Source organism: Gymnoscopelus microlampas, assembly GCF_963454915.1.
Source record: "Gymnoscopelus microlampas genome assembly, chromosome: 9".
Lineage (NCBI taxonomy): Eukaryota > Metazoa > Chordata > Actinopteri > Myctophiformes > Myctophidae > Gymnoscopelus > Gymnoscopelus microlampas.
In genome coordinates this window covers 21169632-21197046 of record NC_139946.1, presented here as the reverse complement: position 1 = coordinate 21197046, position 27415 = coordinate 21169632, and the positions used below count along the sequence as shown (strand labels likewise).

General features: G+C 42.5%; 1 protein-coding gene across 2 annotated transcripts in view; it reads left to right on the top strand.

The window, feature by feature from the left end:
- The first annotated feature begins 6311 nt into the window (after window positions 1-6311).
- The window catches only part of negr1 (neuronal growth regulator 1), a 203260-nt gene continuing 182156 nt past the window's right edge, over window positions 6312-27415 (top strand). For both annotated transcript variants that reach the window (XM_084066297.1, XM_084066296.1), the window contains exon 1: window positions 6312-6642. In XM_084066297.1, the coding sequence (XP_083922423.1) occupies window positions 6470-6642 (173 nt within the window). In that variant the 5' untranslated portion in view covers window positions 6312-6469. The remainder of the gene's footprint in view (window positions 6643-27415) is intronic.

The following is a 27415-nucleotide window of genomic DNA, read 5'->3' as shown; positions in this document are numbered from 1 at the left end:
GCAGCACAGAGTCCAATTTGCAGGTAAATCCCCCAGGATGATCTAGGGTGCAACCAGGGGAGGACGTTTCTAGCTTCTCTGGGCAGACTGAGAGGCCCTAGCTGTATTAGTTGGAATATAAACAGCTGTCACAATCAGCTGCCTGAATTTCCTGGTAGGTGAAATGGACACAGGGAAATGGACAGCAGTTCCAGCATATCTGTGCAGCATATCTGTGCAAAGGTTGTCTTTAACTTGCACAGAAGCACACCATTGTTCTCACCTCCTGTGTGTGTGTGTGTGTGTGTGTGTGTGTGTGTGTGTGTGTGTGTGTGTGTGTGTGTGTGTGTGTGTGTGTGTGTGTGTGTGTGTGTGCGTGCGTGCATGCGTGCGCGTGTCCGTGCGTCCGTGTGTGCGTGTGTGTGTGTGTGTGAGAGAGAGAGAGAGAGAGAAAGAGAGAGAGAGAGAGAGAGAGAGAGAGTGTGCGTGTGTGTGTGTGTGTGTGTGTGTGTGTGTGTGTGTGTGTGTGTGTGTGTGTGTGTGTGTGTGGTTTCAACAACTCGAATGCCCAAAAAGGAGGTAAGTATTGTGCTGGCTCTGCTATAATTGGCAGCCGCCATATATGGCAGAGTATGCTGTCCTTTATGTGGACATGAATACATTTTTAAAATAGTTTTTTAGACATGGTTTTGAGGTGGTTGTAAATAGCGACAAACAATAGCAGATCTACAACCTCACAACACATTATCTAACGGTCGTTGGTTCAATATCAAGGTATTTGGACACAAATATTACATATATATATATGATATTTGATTTTGTCCATATTGCCCAAGCCCTATCTTTATTTCTTTTCACATAATCTTTTGGTATTGTTTCAGCTCGTTGCTTGGTATACCAAAGGAATACCAGCTACTGTACCAGGAAACTTTGCCTAATGGAAAGGCAAAAAAGGTGAGTAGATTTGAGTGGAGATGAGCCACCATGTAATGGAAAAGCGATAATACACTCGTCGAGTTAAATTAACACTCAGAAGAATCCATTACATACTGTGGAAGTGCAGAATCTTTGAATGTGAAATCAATTGCCTTTACAACATGTTTTATGTTCTGAGGGAGATTACTGTTTTCCACTCTGTTTTTGTAAGCTTAAATCCCTGAAACCACACTACGGGGTCTATTTAGTATAAATACTCAGCATCCCCATTTCAGAGTTTGCCGTGATCGATTGTCACACTTTCCTAGTGAATGCCATCCATTATCATAATGGATGAACAAATCACTATTACAAAAACATGACTGTGTGCTAAACCACTTCAGGAAACAAAAGCTTTCAAAATGCTGCATTACTCTTGCAGCTGGAGCTGTGAAGAGGGTATTTAAACTACCCTCTCGAGGCAGCCAGAGTTTGGTCAAGCTGTATTAATTCTGTGCAAAGTGCAAGAGGCATAAATTAAAGGACAGTGAGGTTGCAGAGTCAGAAGGAATGATAGCACAGGTTATTTTTGGATGGTTCTCAATGATTTAAATGAAAATGGTTGAGGGTTGCTGATGCGGGCCACAGTAGTTTGAACAACATTATTATCATGCCGTTAAGACACAATTGTACTTTTAAAGCCCTTGATTAAACAACCAGCAAATCCAATCCAGTAGACAAAAGTCCATTGTTCTGTGATTACAGTTCACTCTCCCTGGTGGCCCATTGTTGTGCACATACCACACACGGCTCAGATATTACCTACAGTATCTATACTACAATTTGGCAATAATAATAATAACAATCGCCTCCCTATCTAGCAAACCTGCCTTCACTCATTAGCCACGCCTCATTCACAATCACCCGTATCTACTACACCTGCCTCCACTCACCACAGCCAATCCTTGCTGCAATCCCCTCAGTATAACGAGCGGAGCAGCGTGGTGTTTTTTGGCCGTTTTATTTTTTTTTCACGTCGTTTGGTGCCCCCCCACAAGGTTGGTGCCCTGTGCTTCAGCACCTGAAGCCCGTTGGATAAGCCACCACTGGGCGACCCGACATGTAACCCAGTGAAGCGCATTGGACATGCTGGCCATTCATAGGTGCTGCATCTTATTACGGCTAGGGTCAGACACATGAACGAGCGAAGACGGTTTTGACCAATGGGCTCGACTCACAAGCTTGCACACGAGCTTGCGCACGGGGTTGTGCACGGAGGTGAGGCAAAATGCGTCACCTTCATGACGCAAAACACGTCACATTTGACCCAAATAGACCTCGCCCGTCACATTTCACAAACCGGAATTCTCGCTCTTCTTCCTTCTGTCTCTAATTTCTTTACGAATCCAAGGGGGCAGTGACTGAGCAGAGACGACCAACCACTCCCTGAGTAGAGCAACGATGGCCCTGAGACTACGTCCCCTGAGACTATGCCCCCCACCCCGAATCTCGCCCTACTTTGGGTTCCTCATCCCGTTCCACACTCATGTCATTAAGTTTCAATAAATCGTTAAACTTAAGTAGAGGTGTGGTCTCTTACTAGTAAAATAACAAGTACCGTAATAATAATCGCGTGGCTTCTATGTGGATCTTGGACGTCACGTGGACAGCCACGTCATCTATGATGTTGCATGTCGGTACTATGACTGAGTCATCTCCATATTTGGGCAAACTTTAATCCCAATCCAACCTCCATTGATGGCCTACAATTAAAGTTAATATATAAAGCTAAACATTTTTAAAAGTATAAAACAGTATGTGAAAAATATTCAGGGAGTTCCTGTGCTTCATTGGCCTACTGGGAGTGTGCACAAGTAATTTGGTGCCAATCGGTCCAGTGGTTTTTAAGATTAGCCCCAGACAGTCACGGATACAGACAGACAGACAGACAGACAGACAGACAGACAGACAGACAGACAGACAGACAGACAGACAGACAGACAGGCAGGCAGGCAGGCAGACAGACAGACAGACCTTCTAGACGGCTCGCCCCATAGGAGCCACCAACCACGCCATAAAAAAATATATGTTGATGACATTGCACAGTAAAGTGTACTGTATCTATGAGGGGAACTTGTCACTCAGTGTAAAATGGTCAATTTTGTGATGTGTCACTTCATTAACTTGCCATCAAAGGAACCCGGCAGCTCACATTAAATTCACTCTAGCTTTAAAAAGATGGCCGGTTATGAAAGCTCACAAGAAAGGTCTAAAGCATCCATTACTCAAAGCACAGTCTTTACGACAGTTCACTGCCTCATCTCTTTCATCTTGTTCATATTTCCAAGGGTTATTATGAGTAGAATATTAGACCCTGCCACTCTTCTCCAACAAACACACACACATACACACACCACACACACAAGCATCCCTCCTGCGCATTGCACTGCCACTAAATAGAATCATTATAATTATAGCTACATAGTACATTTTCTCTAGTAATTTGAAGGGCTCAGCGGAGGGGAAAAACCCCAGAGATTGACTTGAGAGAGATGGAATACATGTTATACTCTGAATGCAAACATGCCAGTCACAAACGATAACTACCAGAACGGTGGTATGAGTGTTGTTGATGTTATTAACTGCAGAGGGAGCCTCAGATATGGAAATAATGCTGCAGTTGAAGCATTTCACAGGGTATAATGCTGAGTCTGTGTGTCTCCTGAGTTGCTTTTTTGAGATAGACAGGAGGAAGAGGGAGGCAGTGTGGGGGAAGCGAATAGGGAGGACACTGGTGCGATGCTTGACCAGCATAAATGGTTCGTGAGGCCAGCAGATTAACCGCTATGCCCTCAGCCTTTATTTGATATAGTTACAGTGGAGAGAGAAAGCAAACACAGAGACAGTAGGGGAATGACATGCAGCAATTGGTCTGGCCAGAATTGAACCAGGGACTCGCTGTCAGGCACCAACCCTGTTTAATATTTATAACCACTTTCAATCAGGCCACCTATTTTGGGCATGTCATTATAGGTGAAAATAGTCTCTCGAGTCAGACCATAGACCAATTATTTGTTTATAAGCACAGGTCCCGGTTTCATGTAATCAATTCCCAAGAGATCCCCAAACTTGTTGTTTTGGGGAGTGCTGGTTTCAGTTCATTCAATGGCCTCCTGTGTGTAGACTAGTGAGACGCTCCCTGGCAAGACAAATACTGTATACTTCGTCAGGCAACGGTGTTGTGCGCTGAGAATAGCTGACATACAAGCTCGCAACGCGTTGCGGATGCGACCGCTGTGAGCTTGGAGGTCTGCTATTTTCGGTCGTTCTCTGCACACGATGGAGTATAAATTAGGCTTGAGGGGCTTCAGCTGCATGACCAAGCAGAGGCTCTGCTGCCATGATCGTAGGGAGTGCTCCCTCCGTTCTAATGACAGCGATTGGAGGTGGTGTTTGGAGGGCACCTGCTTTGAGAATCGCTATTATTGTTTACACACAACAGAAAACAAGGAGTATAATATAGTGAGAGATCACTCTTAAGCCTTCTTCCTCCACACTGGGAGGAAAACAGCATCTGAAAGTTTGATGGGATGCATTTTCACTCGTGAGTGCTGTGACCACTTTTCCATTGCGTCTTATGAGCCGACCTGCGCGTGCATGCTGGTTGTTATCAGTGTTGACGTTGTCTGATAAGGGGTCTATTGGCTCACACAATTTTCAAATGCTTCCGTTGTACAGTCTGTACAATGGATGCGCTGAAAATGCGAATAAATACAGTTGATGTCAGGCTTCCCCCGCTTCCGTTTCGTCTTTGCAGTCATGTAAATCAAATGAACTATCTAGGTTGCTACTTAGAAGAAATGGAAATACAACAATATATTTTAAAGATATTTTAAAATATATTTCGAGAACGTAAATGACAGACAGATCACATCTTCCGTTCACGACTTTCAGGAGGCATAGTTAGACTCTCTGTATAGCATTCGTAGATTGTGGAAGAGTTGTCTGGCTTGAGAGACTAAGGAGAAAATAAAATAAAAGATTACATCGCAATGCGACACGTGAGCTTGTAGATCAGCTATTTTGGCTAATTGGCATACAGGGCTTAAGTGGTAAAACTATTTTGTTTTACATTGCAATCACTGAGTGAATATTCAGAGAATGATTAGCAGTAGTTATGCCTACGCATGGGAGGAAGGATTCCAAAAAGAACGATTTAGATTACATTACAGAAGAGACTTGGTTCTTTTTTCTCCTGCTTGAGTAAGTAAGTTTCTCATTAGTCAGAGCAGTACTGACTGAAGTGTTGAAGAACAAAGTAAAAATCTGTTATTCCACTTTAAGAACACTTTCTCCTTGTTGAACTTGAATTTACACTCTATGTCTTTTTCCGGAGCTATTACTGTATGTAAATCCCTGCGGGACTCACTCTTGACATTATGTTAATGAGGTATTATAACTGAGACACATCATCTGCGCCATCAACTGAACGGGATCATGCCAATATTAACATGTCACCTCAGAGAGAAATGTGTGTCATTTCCATGGTGATGGCTGTGCCAACTCATGCACTAAGCATGTTTATGTAGGGTAAGTCAAGGGGCTCAGAGTAGGACAATGCAAGGGAGGGGGCCGGGGGTTCCAAATTATCTAGAGCAAACTTTGAAAGACCATTGTGTGTACAGTATGGTATGTGTGGAATATTTCATCACAGTGCTTTTGTGTATCTTCTGTCTAAATATAGCCTATTATTTGCCACTTATGAATGCTTTTAGTTTGGACTGTTTCCCTTCTTCTCTCTCTCATCACACTATATCATATATATGTGTGTGTGTGTGTGTGTGTGTGTGTGTGTGTGTGTGTGTGTGTGTGTGTGTGTGTGTGTGTGTGTGTGTGTGTGTATATATATATATATATATATATATATATATATATATATATATATATATATATATATATATATATATATATATATACATGCGTCATCATCACCACCAGTAACTTCTTCCACCACACTGCCTCCTCAAAAAAAGCTCAGGGTGCTCATTTCCGAACAGGGGGTGCTTCTCCAAATCGATATCTTTAATTGCTCTTTCTCAGGGTTTCTTGTTGTCGTATCAATACCTACCAGATTTAACTGCTCCATCACATCACCCAACAAGAAGAGAGCCACTGGGAACAGGTTGCCGGGGAAACGGCCGCATGGCAACAGGATCAGAGCCTGGGGGTTGTCTGCTGCTGCCTCTACGTCCGCTCCCATTTTACATCACATCTCCTCACTAGATGGTGTAGAGAGCCACTGGAGACTATACAGTACACACACATACACACACACACAGTCACACACACACACGCACACACACACGCACACACACACAGTTCCTCGCACAGTGGGGCTACACCACGATCAACAAACCTGGGGGAAACTATAACGGCGACGAAGTGGTGGAAATAACGGCTGCCTTTTTTTGGAGTGGACAAGGTTTTGTATTTTTCCTTTTCTTTTCTTTCTTTGTGAGATTAGAAGAAGACTTTTAAGGGGGAAACGTAATAACGCCGAACAACCACCGCTGCGATGGACATAATGTTTGCGGTGCAGGATGCGTGTGTCTCCGGTCAGTGGCTCACTGCGATCATCCTCAGCCTGTGCTGCTTTCTGCCGTCCTGCCTGCCCGCCGGCGGACAAACTGTGGACTATTCCTCGGTGGAGAGTGTGGTGAGCAGACAAGGCGACACGGCTCTGCTGAGGTAGGAAAACATAACATACAACCAGCAGTGTTGCCAGGTTGTGTGAGAGAAATAAGCAACCATGGTCTATGAAAACAAGCCCAAAAGAAGCGACTATGAGCACTTTAAACCTATACACGTCGGCTATTTGAGAAATAGCCCATCTACAAGCTCACTGCAACGTCTTGTGAGCTTGTAGATCTGCTATTTAAAAAAAAAAAAACGAATCTTGGGGAAAAAGTGAAAAACAACACAAATATTTTATGGGGGTCCCTGGCACAACATATTTTCAGATGGGGGGTCCTTGGATAATGAAATGTTCATTTGGGGGTCCTTGACATGAACATATTTTAGACAACACGCATCTACTTCACTTTCCTCTCTCCCGCTTCTCTCTCTGGCTCCATCCCTGCTGCTCCGCCGGAGGAGACGAGAGTTAAAAGTAACAGAGAAAGCGTCACAAAACACCCCAAACACGACCGTTCGATGCTTTGTTTCGCATCATTTGCATATTTGAAACAGTGTAAAAACATTTCACAGCGGCAGTATTATAGAAACACTAATAAGACCGTGTGTGTGTGTGTGTGGCGCTATTGTTTTCCCTCCCTTCCTCCCTCCATCCAAGCCAGTCTATAGTCGTTGTTTTCGTCTGCAGGGGGGTAGTCGGTGCACCAGCAGGTGCAGGACGCTGGGTAATCATTATAAGATTAATACGTAGTTCGCCACAGACCTACCATTATACGAAGTTTGTAGAGTAGTTTCTCTCGACATAACAACGTGCAATGTGTTTATTCATCAAGTATTCATGTTTTGGTAGTAGTGGCAGTGTAGTGGGTCAGTGTATAGGCTAGTCTTCTCCCCAACTTGACTCTCGCTTTCCGCCTGGACGATGTTTCGTCCGCTGTCTTTTTAGATTATGGGGTATATAGTACAGCCTTGTAGATTGTTCTAAACGGGATATATGTGCTCTCTGTGACACAGAAACACTATATCCCGTTATTTCGACCTATAATACAAGTTCGACTTGGCACAAAATGCGATGTCATCGCTTCATATAAGAAGAATGTCAGAGCTGCGGATCAGATTCAATCAGCAGTGTTTTAGCCCGGAGTCTGCGTTCCTCCCATCATCGTATTTGCATACAAGGCACCTGCCTGTTTAGGATAGAAAATGAAACTGTCAAGGGCCCCTTTTGTGCCAGTCCCTCAAGGAGTTTGTGCAACTGCACAGTTTTTATTATTTCTTGAATTCAGAAGAGTGTATTTTAAGTATCAAAGCCAACATAATTAGACTTTTATGCATGTCTGTTTTATCAACTGTTTCACACAGAAATGTTTCAAACAATATATTGCAAAAAGCAGATAGCCTAGTAGTTATTCAAATCTGAATCCTGCAGAATTCTGGAGGGACTATGATACAATTGTAAAACTAGGCTATACTGTGGTATGTGAGTGGTTACTGTATAATTCTTGTTTTGTCAGCATGTATTTGGCAGGTTTTGTTCAGTTATAAAAAGATATTCCTCATCTTTGATAATTCTGAGGAAATGCTGAGGGGGGCATGCCTGCCCCATTTGAATACGAATCCTCAGGGCTGTCGACTCAGAGAAACACTGGGTGTGGACCTGAATTCCGAGCAGCTGCCTCAACTTTGAATCAGCTATGGGCTTGTACTGTATGTGTGTTATCATAGGCTTATGTCCTGTATCACCATTGGGAAGGACGAATAGTGTCTGGCATCCTGCTGTGACCCTAAGGACATCAGCCATTTCATTAGATACCAAAGTGTCACATTGTCATGATGCTCATGTGACGGTGCTCATCACAGAATTACCTTAGCAACAGCCAAGCCAAGTGGGGCTCACTATTTATTTTTACCATATATTCCCTCTGTGCCCAGGGGCTGTCCCATCATACTGCCTAATGCTTCTGACGGTCTCTCCGGAGAGGGAGTCTTAATTCCTTGCCGTCAATCTGGGTTTACTGTGATCAGTGACAGAAGCAGTGCCTGAATCCTGATGGTTCAATGGGCCAGAGATTATCCCTCTTCAGTGAGGCAGTTCAACAAACAACTGTAACCCCCCAACCCACCCACAGGCATGTGTACACACACTCACCCCCCCCCCCCCCATCCACTTCTGCCCTCAAATAGGGCGCCACTCTCCAGACAACCGGGTCATTGCCTCAGTAAACAGCAACTGGAAATTGAGGAAAATGGGTTGAGAAACCATTTTGGAAGTCCATTCATTGCAGGTCCTCAAAGCCAATTAAGGAGGCAATTCAGCAACAGCTATTTGCCAGGTCTGTTTGGAAACTCGATGGGTTCCCTTCCATGTGAACGCAGCCACTGTGAAGTTATCTACAGTACGTTCAACGCTGTTGACCTGATGATGCATATTGGAAAGCTCTGAAGCTGCACCACTTGCATCTCTGCCCTGCATCAATTTGCAGCTCATCACTGTCACCATAATGGCGAGATGTGTTTGAATTTGCATAGTATATTCAGCCCAAGTGTTTGTGCATCATGGGCTGTAGCAGGTTGTTACACAGCAAAAGGAGCATTTAGTTTGAAAACTCATACCGTATTTCCTTTAGGCATTGCAAGACAAAAAAACAACAACAGCGTCTGTGCTTGTTTTATTTGTAAGGCTCTATTATCAGTACCACAAATTATCAGAAAGCAATTTCTGCCATTCCTTTAAAGCTGATTGTGGGCAGAAAATGTGAGCACACTCAAACGGTGACAAACCCAGGAGCATGCAATTAGAGTCACTGCCTTTGGATTGTAGAATGAATCCTGAGAGCCACATCCATACTGTCATGTGTTCATTATATGCTTCCACCTCTTCCGTCTTAATGCTGTGTGACTGTGTGTTACTCCTGCTGCCTTGAATTATTCTGGTCAATGGGTCCATATCAATTATAGGCATACAGCTTGAGCGTTCGGGGCCAGAGGAATGGCTTACGTGTGTGTATCATCTTTCGTTTAATCTTTTTTAATGACCTAAGAGCTTGGACATTCTCCTAATGGGGTCATTTTTAGCTATTAACAAGGGCCTTCTATCTGGAATGAGTTATGCTTGGTTTGTGTTGCCATGCCTTGCATGAGTGAACGCACAGCGTGCACGCCATTTCCATGCATGTTAGTACAAGGTACAGAGAAATGTGTTAAAATGCATTCAACCTGTTCTGTGGGCCTTCATTATCATAATATTTGCTGTGATGTGTGATGTCATCTCCATTCAACCAGATAGAAATCCTTGACATTTCCCCAGTAAATGAATGGCTCATCTGGCCAAGAATTTAATACAGCCATTTGGGAATCGCTGTCAGGAAACACAAGGTATCTGTAGCAATCCTCTTCCATATGGATAAGCAGCCTTAATCAACAATGCAGAGTTAGTCGACTGAAAATTATGCCTAAGTAGACTCAAATGGCTATCACACACACACACACACACACACACACACACACACACACACACACACACACACACACACACACACACACACACACACACACACACACACCACAAGACCTTTGTCTTGCAACACTGCACTTTATCCCTAGACTGTAGTTTCTGTTTTGTCAATGAGGTATGAATTTGAGGTGAGGGGCATGTACAAAATAAAGGCAGCACTCCTAAAAAGTAGAAAATAGCGTCAAGGCCATGTCATGAGTAAGACAAAGATCGAGGTGTATTTTCGTTATTTAGTTTGACAGTTGGCCCTCAGCAGCAATATCAGGGCTGCACCAGAGACCTTATACTCCATAATGGTGCAAAATTGACCTGTCACTATTTTCAAAGTCTGAAATTCGTATAAATGTAACACCTTAGCCTCATGACAACACACCAGTTGATGAAAATCTTTTCTGCTCCAGCACAATTACGCTTGGTGCTGTTTTCCCGTTGGAGCCAGGGCCAAAAGAGCTGTGATGTATCACCGTTTTGATATTGTATTGTTATTATGACTCTCTGAAAGGTCTTGACATTTTCCATTGGCACTCGTACACCTCAGCACAAATGCTACTGTAGGTTAGGCAAAAAAGTTACAAATATTAAGGGACTCCATGGGATACGATTAAAGGAAGAATTGTGCTCTTTATCTACTTTACACTGACTATAAACAAGAGACATGGCTGAAAGACATACTATTCATTTTCTGCAATTCAGCACTGTTGCTTTTTACTACACTATAGCCAGCCGAGACTAAGCCAGGAACTTAGGAAGAGCTCATTTTTGAGTAGTGTCGGATATGAGTTGCTATGAATTTGTCATGCAGCTGCCACATATCTGCAGCCTCATATGTTCGCTTGGAGAAAACCTGTTTTTACCTCGTATGACACATCTGGGGGCTCACCTGAATCTGTCACTGCTGATTAAACGCCAAAGTCCTCTTGTGCGTTATCCCCGACGCAGGTTTAATGCGATCAATGTCGCTGTCAGAGCAATGTTGCTCTATTTCACAGTGCTTGTGCACAACATGTCCTTGCAAAATTCTGAAACATGACATGGGATCAAGAGCATACTTTATTTTGTTATTATGTTATTGAGTTTTTGAGGTCGGTTCTGCTTATCCTTGGAACACATCACTGGTCTTCTGAGGCAGAGACTTTGGTTTATTTTATTTGTGATGCCTGTCAAACAGTGTTTGTTGCTGTGATAATCAGGCAATTTGGTCTATTTAAATAATAAATGCAAGTACAACAACAATGTCAAATAGCTGAAATATAATGTAGTTAGTCTTTCAAAGATAATTCCTAGACCAGTGTTGTAGGTATAGCTCTCCTGAACACTTTGGAGTATGCACGCTATCATGGGCCAGCTTGGCTATCGCCCTAGGGAAGCTCGCTCTTAAAGTATTCATCAGATTCATTATACTGGCATACATTTGCAATGTGCATTACTATTGATGCAATTCAGCTCACTAGGTGACAGGCAAGTGAGGTGGCCAAGGAGGCTTTCATGCCAACTACCTCCTCAAAATATCACAGAAATACTTTTCCAGTATCCTCTTGAAGCTCTCATTTCTGATCATGTCTATTGTCCAGAGTCTTTAACCTGAATCCTGTTCGATTGCCACTTGGCAGGATGTTGAAAGCTGCCAAAACCTCCTTCAGATGACAGTTTAATGAGCCGTGTAGCTATCCCTGATGAAAGGAAAAGTGAAGCTACTTGAAGCATGTGTTAATTTAACTTCAAAAAGGCATGATTTCCATCAGGGAATTGGGTGATGTCCCGTTCCGCATTTTGTAGCACTATTTCAAAAATGGAATGTTTGTACCGCATTCCGCATGAACAGAACAATGTCCCGCATTTCAAAGACCATGATAAAATACTACTTTGCTCTATTACCCTCTTTTATTTAAAAACAAAATGCCTAGAATGCCTAGAAATTCCCTAGACTGTAGTTTCTGTTTTGTCAATGAGGTATGAATTTGAGGTGAGGGGCATGTACAAAATAAAGGCAGCACTCCTAAAAAGTAGAAAATAGCACCAGAAATGTCCTTTATTAGTGTGGTTGCCCGAATAGGGCAACCAGACAATAGTACTCTTCCGACTTTATTATTCTAGATAAGCTTTATTTTGGCGCGCAATTTCTCCCACAGTTTATTTTTCCCACACTCGGGCCATAATGTCAAATTGACCGGCTTAACCGGGTGTCAGGGACCGAGTTGGTCGGAAGGAGAGACACAGGGAAAACTTTGTTGGTTTTAAAACATTGTTCTCTTTTTTTCTTTCTTTTTCTTTCTTTTCTTTTTTCGTTGTTGTTATAAATGGTTTGACAAAACAAATGTGCTCAACACAAAGGAAATTAAACCAAATAACTAAACAGACACTGGACAACACAACTGAACTGAAAACTGAACAAACCAGATTGACACAGGAGGTGGACATATATAGGGACGGGTCAGACCACTATTAACACAAAAGGGGGAAAAGACAAAGACTACCATTGAAACACACACTGAAAACCCCTGCCCCACCCCATGGTACAGAGGGACTGTGGTGCAGTCCAATTTCTCCCGATTAGCTGTAGATCTGGAGCAGCTGATCCCCATTGCTTTGGCCAGCCCATCATGTGGCTGCTGAGTCAGCCATCACACCGGGAATCGACTGCGACTCGCGACCGGCATCGGCGCAACCACACTTTGCAATTTCACAGAATTGCGAAAATTCTAGTTTTGTTAAATGCTGTTGGGAAAGGTCATTGGTAAAATAAAGAAAGGAGCACACTTTTCTTGTAGTTGTAATTATTGTCTCCGCCAGGCCGAAAGGCATGGCGAGAGAGTATGTTTTACCCCCTGTCCGTCCGTCCGTCCGTCCGTCCGTCTGTGGACAGCTAATCTCCCGCACCATTGGCTTGATCGCAGCGAAACTCTGCACACACACTCCCTGGATGCCAATTCAGAACCTCTGCCCCAATTTTTTCATATGGCCCTGTTATAGCGCCACCAGAAGGCCGCTTTTTGCAAAACACATTTTTTACAGTACTCGTACATATTTTGTCCAAACATCACGCAAAACAGTACACAGTATCTCTATAGTCATTAAACGAAACGTGTCTTTCAGATTTTTCATGTTCCATCCTGATTGGCTAAAAATGGCTTCCAAAGTTTGCAGGACTGCTCCGTTTTGAACAAAATTCCTCAAATTATGAACATAGCATGCAATTTCCGTGAAACTTTGCACGTACATTCCCACTATGCCGAGGAAGAAATTCCACTTGAGATTTTTCTAATCAGCCTCATCGTGCCGCTATAACAGCCCGATTCGTGTTTTTACCTATAACTGCACCAATCTGTAAAACTTTGTATGCGCACTCCCTAGAGGTCAAGGAAAAACGTTTGCCCTGCATTTTTCACATCTGCCTTTTATAGCGCCACCAGGAGGCCGACTTATGTAAAACATATTTCTTTACATTACTCCTTCCGATTTTATCCAAATTTCACGCAAATCGGTACACATGATGTCTATAGTGATGTGGTCAAGATGGATCTGTTTAATTTTTCATATTCCATCCCGATTGGCTAAGATTCACATCTAAAGTTTGCAGGAGTGGCCCGTTTAGAACAAAATGCCGCAAATCATGAATGCAGCGCCCGATTGCGGTCAAACATTGCGCGCACATTCACACTATGTTGAGGAGCAAATGCTACCTTTTCACATTGGCCTGTTATAGCGCCACCAGCAGGTCTAATTTAGCAAAACGTTTTTTTTTGAATAAAATGCCTCAAATCATAAATGTCCGATTGCAGTGCAAGACCTAAGAACAAATGGCACTCTTTTGACATTGGCCTATTGTAGCGCCACCAGGAGGCCACAATAACCTACCTGACCTGGCGGAGACCTGTGCTCCGAGGAGCACTTTTTCTAGTTATTATTATTATCATTATTGTCCTTATATTGAAATTGGCTTAAGGGCTGAGTCATGGCCGAGTCACCATGACTCAGCCATAACCATATAAGGAGTTCCCAATCCAGCTATGCCCAAATATGGAGTGTGTTGTCTAACCTCAATGATCTCTATATATGATCATATCAGCATGCCCATATATGGGCATATACTGATGACTACAGAGATCTCCATATATGGGCATGAAAGGGACAATGATTGACAGATACATTGATATCCACATATAGACATATCAGTCGGATTGGCGGTGCGATGTAGGTTTGAGGGTCGCGTAGCGGCCCCAACTCTAGATGTGAGGGCTGCGTAGCCGCCCCAACTCTCGTTATTAATATTTCCTTCTCCCACGTGTCTTGCATTGTCCTGCCAAAGTAACCTAACTGTTTTGACCTGGTCACTCTATCAGTGAATCAGAAGAAAATGATCTCAGAGGTGTATGTGTTTCATCTTTTGCTTCAAGTGGGTTTGGTTCCTATCCATCTAGAAGATCATAGCAAGCAGGATGATTCAAAGTCAGTCAGAGTCAAATGCACAAGTGTTAGAGTGCACTTATGTCCTTATTTCACAACAGGTATGACTTCAGTTCAAGCAGTGCTCTCCCCCACCCTCCACTCACAACACAAAATTGAAACTAGGCTTTTAGCTGCAGAGGTGACATGTAGTTCTTGTGTTACTGAGTCTAAAATCCATTAAGACACGAAGTTGCATGCTGTGAACTATTACAAAAATGACTTCCACTGTCATCATTCATTAGTCCCAATCTGTTATTTTGTTCATTTAATAGCCTGTATTTATTTTGACAAAATTAAGTATTTCTATCTCTAATGTATTTCAATTAGTGCTAAAGTGATTGAGTGCACCGGTGAATTAAAGCCCTAAATAGAAAAGCTCCCATAATATAAATCCCTTAAAGGAAATAGATGCTATGCTGTGGTTTTGGAGCTTCATTTTAATATGCTTATTATCATTCCTATTATAAGGATGCATAGAGAAAAAAATATTTTGCGGGCTAAATGGATGTTTTACCGGTTCCCAGCTGCGAGCATCCACATAATTGCAACGGTGAGGAAAATATCGAATGGGCTTTTGTGCTTTCAGAGAAAAGCTATAAACCACAACATTAAACTTGAAAGAGAATGATTGCTGTGGCAATAACAGGTTAACATTGAGGCAGTGTTTAATTGAAGTTGGAACTTTCAAAGTTGACATCTCCTTGCTTTGTGAGATACCGTAAAAGCTCTTTCAGAGGCCTCTGAAAAGGTTGGCCTTGAAAGTACTGTTTTAAATCAACCATAAAACTATGATACTTGTAATACTAATATTATTCATTGTATTGGTCTGTGAACGGCTCAGTCAAAGAGAGCATTGAAATGAGCTTCGACAATGGTGATTTAAGCAGATACATGTGCTATGATCTTCCACTTTATGAGAAATAATATTTAATATAGATGTATTTGCTTGTCCTGGTAGATTGTTTGTAGTCTTCAAATGATAAACCAACACAGTGAAAGCAATTCCCTTTCAAAACAAAACAACTAGGCTAATGTGTTATTAGCTTTTGAGATGATTTGTTTATGACTCTATTTCTGCAAATGGCCCAACACTGATATGTTACCACTTGATCCTCCAGCTCTCACAAACGACTGGCCAAATTGATTCCTTGTGTGCCCCTCAAGTGTAATCTTTAATCAATCCGTCAGCCTCTCCTAGTGTTTCATGATAATTAGTCATGCTACCATGACAACATTGCATAATCACATATATTTCTGAGAGACAGTTATGCCGGAATTGTCTTGGGTCTTGGTTTACTGACAGCAGCCCCTTAGTCCAAAGTGTAGGTAGGTAGATAGAACTCTAGATAGGTACGCTCTCATAGAGACATCAATAAAACATGCTATAATACAAAAAAAACACATCAAAAATAGGCATCTATCAACCTATAATATTAAAAACAAACACCAAACACTACTAAGAGTCCAATGGCTTGGATTCAACATCCCCTATCCTAATCAGCCTGATCAAGCCGATCAGATGAGGAGTTGTACAGTACAGTCTTATTGCTGCAGGCAGAAAAGATCTCCTTTAGCTCTCCTTCTCGCAACGTGGGTGTGAGAGGGATTGTCCATGATGGCCAGGAGTTTAGTCTTTATCCTGCTTTTGGCTAGCCTGGGATCCAGACTGATTGCTACGTTCGCGTTCTATTTTTCTCACTTCGCCTCCTATCTCCGTGCACAAACTGGAGAAAACGAACCGCGGTTCCTGATTGGTCAGGCAGGGGGGGGGGGGGGGGGGGATGGCGAACCGGTGTTGTCCAATGTAAAACTCGAGTCACTTCCTGACTTGCCTACGTAATAGAAATATTAGTCAAATAGCACCCTGGCCAGACTGAGTAGCAAAGTGAGAAAAAGACAAACGTAGCGAATCACGTCTGGATTCCAGGCTAGATTTTGGCCACCTCGACAGTATCCAAGGTGGTGTGTGCTTTGGAGACAAAGATTTTCATTCAGGCATACAGTCAGTGATAGAAAACATATCATGTATCTCCCATTTTGTCCATACAATATTTTAATCAGCTTGAAATCCAGGTCAATTGGCATGGACACCCTGAGTGCTATCGATCACTCAAATCTGTGAAGGGTTGATCAAATAAAAATAAAACATTTTCTCCCCCCTACCCTTGTTCAAAGAACACAAGTTACATGGGAGAGGCTGGATCTGCATTGCTGTCTTTGTGGGAGATGTTCTCCTGGGATAGGACAGGTGATGCCATATGCAGCCTCTATGTCCATGCATGGGGTTCTGGCCTCAGGGACCACAGGTAAACACTGGTCCTGATCGTGGGGGAATGATGTATCACAACGTGTTGTTGACACAGTACAGCCATCTCTACATTGCCCTTTCTGTTGTGAATTAAATATGATCCCGAGGGATTTTAGCTCTTTCTTACTACTGTAACTTCCATCCACCCTAACTCATGCTATCCAATGATATTGAAGAAGTCACATCCTGCCATGTGTTCGGGTCAATGTGATCAGTTATCTAAGAAGTAACTTAACCCAGCTTTCCCTCATCTTGAGAAGTATCTGCCAGTAAGTTCAGGGAAGATTCCATAGATGGAAGAATCGCCTCCCTCCCTGTCTGCTCTGCAATGATCCATCTAGGATGGCAATGTCAGTCGGTTCAAGCCACGTTATAGTCCAGTTGTTGGCTTTAAGGAGCAACACAGCTTCTAGTGGCCGCTAGTGGGGCTTTTAGACTTTTCATGTCTTACTAGTATTTTGCTGTGTAAAGTTTCCTCTTACAAACCGTCAATAAGGTATACACTGACAACATAGTTGCCATTATCTGAATGGTTTTCTCCTCCTCAGCCAATGTTCACCTTGATTGAAATGGCAGGTAAGACTTATTTGCAAATACTATTTGGTCCAGATGGGATAATTAATAGGAGTGATGGGGGAATTTTAGTCTTTAGCGCTGTCAAGGCGAGCAAGGTTACAACACTACAAGACTAGAGCTTCTCCATTCATAACCACCCTCCCCATGATCTCTTTCTCCTTCCGTGTTCTCTATCGCTCTCTCTGTCTCATCTCTCTTTTCACCTCCCGTACTCTCCTGCTGTGCTCTCTTTTTTCTCTCTACTCCTCTGCCCTCCCCCCTCTATATCTCTCTCACTCACACACACAAAGTGACACACAGGGGAGTCCTGAATGAAAGCGATCTCCTTCAGGGCTGGATCTAGCTTGTATGGCACTCTAGACCAAATGAGCGATAGAAAACCGATCATACAAATGTCATGATTCCGAATTTCCGAAAATACATTTTTGGGGGCGCAATTTAGTTTTCCTTTTCCTACTATAATTCTAGAAACCTCTGTGGTGGTGTTGAGGCCAAAATCTGTTCTGCCCGGTTCTCCTCAGTGGCTGGAGCAATTGATCTTTTTGCGCACAGCCATTCACCATTACCATGTGCACGTAACAGCGAAGCCTGTTTTTCGATTTCCCCAACTGACAGCTGTTTATTAGCGTGTTTATGTAAAAGAATGTCGCCATGGTTACGGCTGCCCAGCTGTGGGATGGCCCCGCGAGCTATGGGATAATTGGCTCCCGGGTTGCCAGATCATGTGCGCATATCCCTCCACGGGTATGGACTAGTTAACATTCATTTTGTAACATTCATCACATTCAAACACATAAAATCATTCCTGATATAAATAATGATAATTACACACAATCAGTGTCCCTAGGGACAAATAATCTATAAATGCAGAAAAATAAAAAGTCAGAAAGAAAATATATATTAAAACCAGAAAAATATCGGAATCGGCCAAGAATATTTCAATCAGTGCATCTCTACCCCTGATGTCATCAATATATGATGTCATCATAGTACTGATATCATAAACTGTCCTCCAAGTACTGTGATAATAGGTACTGACAACAGCTATTCTGACAACGGCTACAACGTTCTCAATGGGCATCGTTCCCAACAGGTATCGTTTCCAACGGGCATCGCTCTAGTGATACTGTATCAAATGGAAACAGTAAAAAAGTTACAAAGCATAAAGCAAGAAAAACTAATCACAGAAACAGAGTCCCCCCCCCCATTCCACATCTCTCTCGTTGACTCCTTTGCACCATGTACACAGGCTGTCTCCAAGTACACAACATCCAGATATGTTTTGCACCCACACTCGAAAGGAGAGGGAGTTGGGTGGCTTCATTTGTGCATAGCAATCAATTGTTTCACTGCTGTGGGCCGTTCACGCCAAGCACTATAACTATAAATATATAGTCTTAAAATCGTTCTGACTCAAGGAGATGGCCGAGATGGTCCACTCTACAACTATAACGACAACAGCGGTTATTGGTGAACAATATAGTTAGAGTTATCATTATAGTTATTATAGTGCTTTGTGTGGATAGCCCTTAAGTCCGGCTGGTAGCGCCTGTTTTTGGTCAGTGGCAGGCCAAGGTTGGACAGACCATTTCAAATTAGTTTAAATGAGTGTGTAACCTCAAACATCTCAGAGAGGTTAGAGGCAACCATCTGCCAGAATCTGGCCAGTGGATCGCATTCCCAGAACATATGTAAGTACCAGGTCCAACAGCCTTTATAGAACACAGCGTGCATCTAGGGTCAGCAATCACTTTCATTGAATAGAGCAGTGGTTCTCAACCTGTGATGACAGTGAAGTGTCAATTTAAGGACTTTTAAGACCTTTTTAATACCAAAAGAAAAGAAAGAAAGAAAAGAAAAAAGACTATAAAAACTGTTCAAACATTGGCCAAATTGTTCATCATTGTCAAATGATTTAAGAAAGAGGCAAACATTTTGAAAATAGCTCATAGAGCTTGTAGATCTGCTAATTTCTGTGAAACCGATTCAAACTAAATTGAATTCCTCAACTCCTATAATTCCAATTGCTTGTCAGGGTGGGGGGGTCCCCTGTTCGAATATGCTTATCTTATTATACAATTGGGAATAAGGCGCATGCATGCGCAACCTGGTGTGCCTCGGTGTGCCTCGGTAGGTTACAGTTAGGTCAAAGTTGCATCGGCAGAACTGCCCATGCACCTGCCTGGATGCGCGTGCACGAGCAACCCCAACTACCCCACAGCGCAGCGCAACCCAACACCTTCCTTGCCACATCCATGAAACGGGCGAGAAACAAGCGCTGCCATGGTCTATGCAAACGAGCCCCAAAAGCGCGCCCAAATACGCCCAAAATTGCTTATACAAAAGGCAGAGACGCTTTGTGGCAGACACCGTATCTTAGCAACAACCTAAGCGCTAACTCTCATTGGTCGTGTCATGCTTAGGCCAGTCTCCAGACAGCAGCATCAAGTACTGCCTCACATAGCTCGCTGCCGCCATTACAGTCGGACGCACCGAGCCCAGCTGGATAGCACAATCACCGTCATGTCTCTAATAAATCGCCCTGTCATTCATATTGTCAACACTTTGAGGTCACTGCAGCCTGCTACTAATATAACGCATGTTTATGTCCACTACTGTGATAGCAATCATTGTATTTCACTGCTTACTTCCCAAGGGTGCTTAACATGAGCCTTTAGCATGCGGCTAACGCTAACGCACTTTCAACGTTAGCATGTAGCTAACGCTAACGTGGTCACGTTAGTGTGGTGAATGTTGTGTGTGGTGCTGATGTTTGTTGTGTGAAGCTTAATGCCAGAGTGTTTGTGTTGGAGCGCCTCAGTGCGGCTGCAGAGTTCACGTGCAACATTTTGCATGCGTGGCTGTCGCTTCACAGTTTTCCCTCGCCGTGTCTGTAGGTCCCAGGGACCCCCAAGGGTCTCCAGGGACCCCTAAGGGGATGGGGGGTTTGCGGTTTTTCTCTTTTTTTTTGGGCCCAGGAGTTTTTCTTTTTTCCTCAGGAGTTTGGCCAGCTATACGTGGCACGCAGGGGCTTCACTAACCGGGCCATGGCCCCACTGGCCCTCATGACGCTACGCCAGTGATCTGCGCTGTCAAGTGGGCGCTGCGTGGGCGCTAGAACTTCTAGTATATATATGACCTGAAAATGTTGGGAACCACTGGAATAGAGCTTCCTCGTTGTGAAATCCATAAAGCATCTGTACACTGAGAAATAAACCAGTAAGGTCTGGAAACCAAGTCAGTTGTGCCTCTAGTATTGTGCAGCATTGGATGAATTGACGTGTTAGGAGGGGAATTTGCCATGGAACTGTATTAGCCTGAAGAGCCCCCTTAATTCTAAATAAAATAAAAAGGAGGCACATGGTAAAGTAAATCCATTACATAAATCCTGAATGGAACGCAAACCCTCGTCTCCATAAATATCCCCTTGAGTATGAACACCTTTCTCTTTAGAATGAAAGAATTTAATAGGTCAGTCAGCAATCAACAGTCCGGCATTATTAGGAGAGCATGGGTTCAAAGAAAAGAGCAGCCACGCGGTTTCTCTGCCGCTCTTCATAAAAAGCGTGTTTGTAATACAATGGAGCTGCTGAACTCATGACATCATTGAGCAATGTTAGAATAGAAGTTTAGAAAATAATTCAAAAGATCTTGGGAGTAAGGAAGCACTAAACTTTCTTTCAGAATCTGCCACAATACTGATGCCTCAGGCTGAAACCAGGTCAGTAAGTGATCCAATAACAGAGTTGAACATTTTTGAAAGAGACAAACCACCAGCCTCTCTCTCCTCTCCTGTTGCATTACAGTGAGCTTGATGTGTGGTTGCTTACCTCACCATGTACTGTAGTGTAAATGTCTTTACTCCAGTACTGGTTTAGTGGGGGAGGCTGTAGCTTTCAGCTTAAAAAATAAACTCTGGTTAAGATGCTCATCATCTTGATTATTCAAACTCTGCTGTGGAGAGGATTTGGTAGTGAAGATCATCTATATTTAAATCAGAAATTCTGTCAAGTGTGTAACCAAATTTGTGTTTAACTATTGTTTGAAATAAAGGGCAAATTTATATCGCTAGATATGTAAAATGTTAAAAGCTGGCATAAATGTAGGAAATAAGGAATGTGTGCATTAATCATTGCCTTTTTCGGTGGTAACATAGCTGATTTCTGGCAACCATAGCTGATTTCTGATTATAGGACAGGAAAAAGCTTGTTATTCCAGAGACTGAGGTCGAAACCACTACACTACAGTATCTTAAGGCAAAAATCACTTTTGAATGTGAATGTTCCTGTTTGCTTGTACATCTTGAAGCCTAGCATGACCTGTATTTTAGACAGCTGAGTTTGCTAACTCACAGGTTCGATACAAGGGCCAAGGCTTGGATATTTACGATGAGGCCAACACGGAAGCTTATGAATGGCCAGAGTGGCGCTGTTTTACCGTGCGCCGACCTGCGGTGTCAGAAAGAATTTATTTTAACGCAAGTGAATGGGTTTTTTGACAAACTTTAGACTAGATTTTCTTACCATAATAAAAATTGTCATAAATTCTATATGCTTCCAGTCGCTAGTTTAAAGTCTCCTTTCAATCATCAGGATATGCGTTTTGCTAAATTATGGTCCCATTTATTATTATTTTAAAATTGACGATAAAGTAGGCTATTCTCTAGGAGGGGCGGGATGATTTGATTGACAAGCTACCCAACCAATAATGGTCTGGTCTCCTTCTGCAGGATATGACGCAATATGACGCATATTGAAAGATGGCGGACCCACAGTCTTGGAATAATCGGCTTCATTTTCGGTCTGTAGAAAGCAGGGGAGTGGCTTTGTCCATTCATTTTTTACAGTCTATGGTTCGATATCACCACTATAGGCCACTCTCACTTTGTTCTAAAGGACTGTAGAAGCTTTGTCGTGACTTGTACAGGTTTTCTTCGTCTTTCCTCAGTGCCGTAAACGTTTGTTGGAGCTGCACAATTGGAGAGACTGCATTAGTAATTATTAAAAATGGGGGATGACGCACTGGAGCAAATCAATATTAACTCGGAGCACAGAACTGGTTTTGCTCTAAAGCTGGGGTCAGGAGTTACGGTAAACAGAGGTGTCGTGCTGTACGGAGATTAGAAAAAGCCACACTTGGCTGATTTTCAGTTGTTAGTTAAAATGTATGTGCATGCATTATGTATGTGTATGTGTGATAATATGGATGAAATAGGCTATGGATTTACTGAAAATGAACTTATTCTGTTTGAATGAAATTATATTTTAATGTATTCCTTTTTTCTTTTTTGATGAAAGACACATAGCCCAATTGTTAATAAGTAATGGTGTTTTTTAATCATTTTGTGGAGTCTCAGTTGTGCCTTTTACCAAGAAAAGGACATTTCAAATTTTGAAAATGCACATCTCCATATTTCATCTTTTTCCCCATAAATGAATGCCTTATTTTATACTTCATCATATGTAGTATGACCATCACAATTTGTTGTGATGTGATGCATTGTGAGTTTCAACTATCTGTATTTTGGAGAAAAGAAATTGCCTATATAATAGGGATGCAGAGTTGACAGTGGTTACGTCTGTCTAATAATAATCTATTTGTCACTGTATATTTGCACATAGTGGGGAGCATGTGTGAACAGGGAGCTGTTAGGGGTTAAGTGTCTTGCTCAGGGACACTTCGACACATAGACCGGGGCACCAACCGGGGGCCTTCTGTTTCCCAGGCGGCCTCTCTATTCAGCTATGGTTGCCCCCATGCAGCTGTGTCTGTGGGTTTTATGTTAATACTTTTATTTAACCAATGAAAAGTATTAACAAGATCTTGTGACTAAATAATAACTGAATTGGATCCATTGGAACAAAGACCATTTTTTCCATTTCCTGAAAACTAACAGTTTTGGACAAGGTTTCTGCCAGGCAGATTTTTACATAATATTTCCTCCCTTGCATAGTCACGTATAGGGACTTAATTCTAATAACCCCTTTTAACCATTAAACTCTCTAGACCTGGGGTATTCAAAGTTTTTTATTGTTTATTTATTTATTCGTAAGAAAGCCATCCATGCAACTTGATACAAGATTTCAAAGCTATATCACCTTATTTAGATTTGAGACTAGCTTGGAGGTATTCCAGATTTTTTTTTCTTTTAAGTTAACAGGTTGTCTTCAAGTAAAGCTGCAGCTTTGATGGCTTCATAGATTTATTTGACAGCACTATCGTGTTGTGTACATATCATTATTATTATTGTTATTTGTTTGAGTACACATTATCTTTGGCGGGTCCCCTGTAGTACCTCTGAAGACCCCCAAGGGTCCCGGACCTGACTTATGAAACCGGACCTGAGTTGGCTCTGTACTTCGACCACTATTTTTGGCTAGGCAACCCGGCCTGGCAGAGACCCGCGCTCCTTGGAGCGCACATTGTTAGTCAGTGTGATGTTGCAAGCTAAAAATCTTTAAAACATGTTTTAAGGATTATTACAGTTTTGAAAAGTAGTAAAACATTTCACCTTTAATAGTATAGAATAAGATACTATTTATTAACCCATTAAAACCAGGAAAGCGTCTGTGTCACAATATATTGCATTGACTATTCAAAAATAGTAGATCTACAAGCTCACAGCGCGTCACTCTGTGCCACGCTGCGAGCATGTACATCTGCTATTTTTGAACATTTTTGAATAATTTTGAATTTGTTTTAACGCAAATCTTCACTTCTGGAGGGTCCCTGGCACAAAACATTTTCAGATGGGGGGTCCGTGGCCAAATGCATATCATTTTGGGGGTCTTTGGTACAAAAAGGTTTGAGAAGTACTGATTTAGAAGGCATTTGTAGAATCGGCCTCAGGTCTTGATAATGGGTTAAAACTAAAGTAACATTGTCTTATTTTGATTCAATATGTCTCTTGGCTCTAAATTACAAATTGCAAATTCAGTGTAACATGAGGTTCCTTGGTGAGGGTTTGTCCATAGATGGAACTTTTACCTGCATCTCTGGACAAACCTTCACTGTAGAGTAGACTCTACACTACAGTAATAGACCACAACACATTGATCCAACCAAACCATGGTAGGGAAATTAAGTCAGCCTGCGTTAATATTCAACATCGAATACATCAAGTGATCTGTGAGACAGACAGTCATTAGGATTCTAATTTTAGACTCGGGGCTGGCTTTGCTCTCTCCCTATTCACTCCATCTTTCTTTGTCTTTCTGTCTGTCACTGTCTTCTTTCTTCCATTCTGAGACAAGGGCAGGGCAACTGAGGCAAATGCCCTCGATCGCACACTGTCTGCATACATGTCTGGAGTCTTCACTCATCTCTGTAAATGCGTATTCCAGTGTTCTACTGTACTTTCCTAAATGATCACTTCACAAAAAGAGCCCCCAACAAAACAGAGCATTACCATAGATCTGCGCTGCACTGAGCTCCTTGTGACATTCAATAGTCCACTCATTGTGTTTCATGAGAAGGATTACGATCAATGAGCGACTGTTTGGAGGACCAAATTAATAGCAACTTGGGCCCATATCGGTCCTTATCAAACCATCAATAATCCAAATAAGGCCTCTGCAGGCTGAAGCTGGATTCCACCAGACAATCACAGTATAGAGACACACAGAAATGACCTTTTACTCGGTTATGTCCAGGTTCAGCTCCTGTATACAACCACACTTAAGACATGCATCTTGTGATATGTTTTCCTCATCACAGAGATGTTTCCTGTTTCATGAATTTGACGCTTTTGGTTTATCACATGTCTTATAGTTTATTACATCTTACATCTCTGAAGTGGATTGACTCTAATAGCAGTCTCACTGTGAGCAAGTATTGGTGTGCACCCGATTGCTTACAGTATGCAGATTTTTGTATGTTGACACCATCAATATAATATGCAATGTGATGCAGTATCCTGGTGAAAATTTGGTGTTGAAATGGAAATCTGGCATCATGAGGAAACAAGGCAGCATCTTCTTTTTCCTGAACTGTACATGGCTACAAATGTGTTTTGAGACACATACAGTACAAACTAATTTCACTTGTGCAGGGCACATATTCATTTTAATAATGATTATCTTTTAACTTCTAAGTTCATTACAACATCATCAAAACCACGGAATCAACAAACCTTGTGGTTATGTAATATGCGTGGTCTTGCATAACAGGTAATTGTCCAGCAGTAACATTATTTAACTGGTTATATCACCTCAGGGTCACTTAGAGTTCATTTGCTGAGGAGTAGCCTAATTGTAACCTTGAGTCTGCTTAGCACTTGAATGCATGTACATGGCAAGATGAATGGCTTATAGCTTGTTTTGTATGATGTATAAGATTATGTTGCTCTTGGCAGCGGAGACAAGCCACGTTACCAAAAGGTTCAAATCCGAATGCTCTCCAATTAGATTAGACGAAGGATCGCTTTACTAGGGGCATTTTGAATGGACTGGTTCAGCCCCATTACATCCATGCAACAACATATGAATAACGTCAGCTCAGGGCGGCTCATTGTGATGGAGCCTCGCTCTATTCCTGTTTGCTTGTTATTCCCAGGGAACCATATGAAAAGGAGGATTACAGCTCCAAGCTAGTTAGCGTTCTGCCATAGAAGCTCCAGAAGAAATAGGTTTGTAGATAATGCCGTGGTTAGGCTATGGTTTCCATTGCGCTGCTGTGCTGGCATATATAAGAATTGTTACATATAGGAGCATATATTTCAACATCCTATATTTCAACACAGATCGCATAAGACAGTTTGACACAGTCAGGTGGCGGGGGAGAGCTCCCTGGAGGCGTGCAATCACTCTCCAGTCTTTCAGATTCTCCAGACCAGTTAGTTGGCTTCACTGAGCTGTCCTTGTCTCATTTTGCTGCAATCCTCAAACCAGGTCCTGTCTCTTGAGTCCACCCACTGCCCAGCATGACTGACAATTTGACGTCCTCTGTCTCACTGGCGAGGTTCCTGATGGTTGGTCCTTGTAGTTGATTGGATCATCTGTGTCACCTTTTGTCTTTGTGTTCATTTCAGGGGTCATCCTCCTGAGCAGGTTGAGTCGTTGGAACCCTGGCACTGCATTTGTGTTACTGATGTGCTGCATTTCCGCTGGTGTTGTCGAGCACAGCTAGAGTTACATGTAGGAACAGGTGCTGTGCTCTATGACTTTAATGACACGCGCTGGTTCACTTTAGGGAATATCTAGAGCAGATGCTGCATTATGCTGTGCTAATGGTGATGACTGCGCACCCCGACACGAAAAGAGGGCGTGGGTGTTGAAGTGATGAACACTGGCAATCTGGGAAATGACTGTCCTCAGAACCAGCTCTGGCTTATTTTTCAATTTCTCAGTCAGATGTGCTGACATATAAATCTAGCCGCTGATGAATCACTGTGTTCTGTTCTGCCCGACAGACCAACGTGTCAGATGAAGGGATATTAAGTTTACAGTGTCTGTAGCTGCCGTACCTTATTAAGAGATCCACTGTTCCGTTGCCCCTGAGTCTAGTGTGACACCCCACCCCCGCGCTTTCCTGGAAATAAAAACTGGATTCTTTCTTAAAGAGTAACATTGTGTAGCTAGCTAGCTAACCCTAAACCCTTTGTACCATGGTTTGATGCTTCAGAACAACTTTCAAAGTAAAGGAAAAAATTATGAGATATGTCTATCGAGACGGGGAATCTCTGTTGCACTCACCACACATCAATGTTAAAGGCGTAGGCGTGATATGAAAAGTGTAAAATCAGGGATGGCTCATTCCCCCTGCAGGTTTTAACTCCCAAGTATAGAAATGAACACTGAGCTGAGACTTCCTGAACCTGCTTCAGTGCATCTTCGAAACAGAAACGTTACCTGAAGGAACATTCATAGCTTGAGGAAAGATAATATCCAGCTTTTATCTGAGAGAGAGAGAAATAAGCCCTGAATTTGATGCCACTACAGCTTCCCAAAGAAGTCAGCACAGTGCATATAAGGCAAGATTAAAGA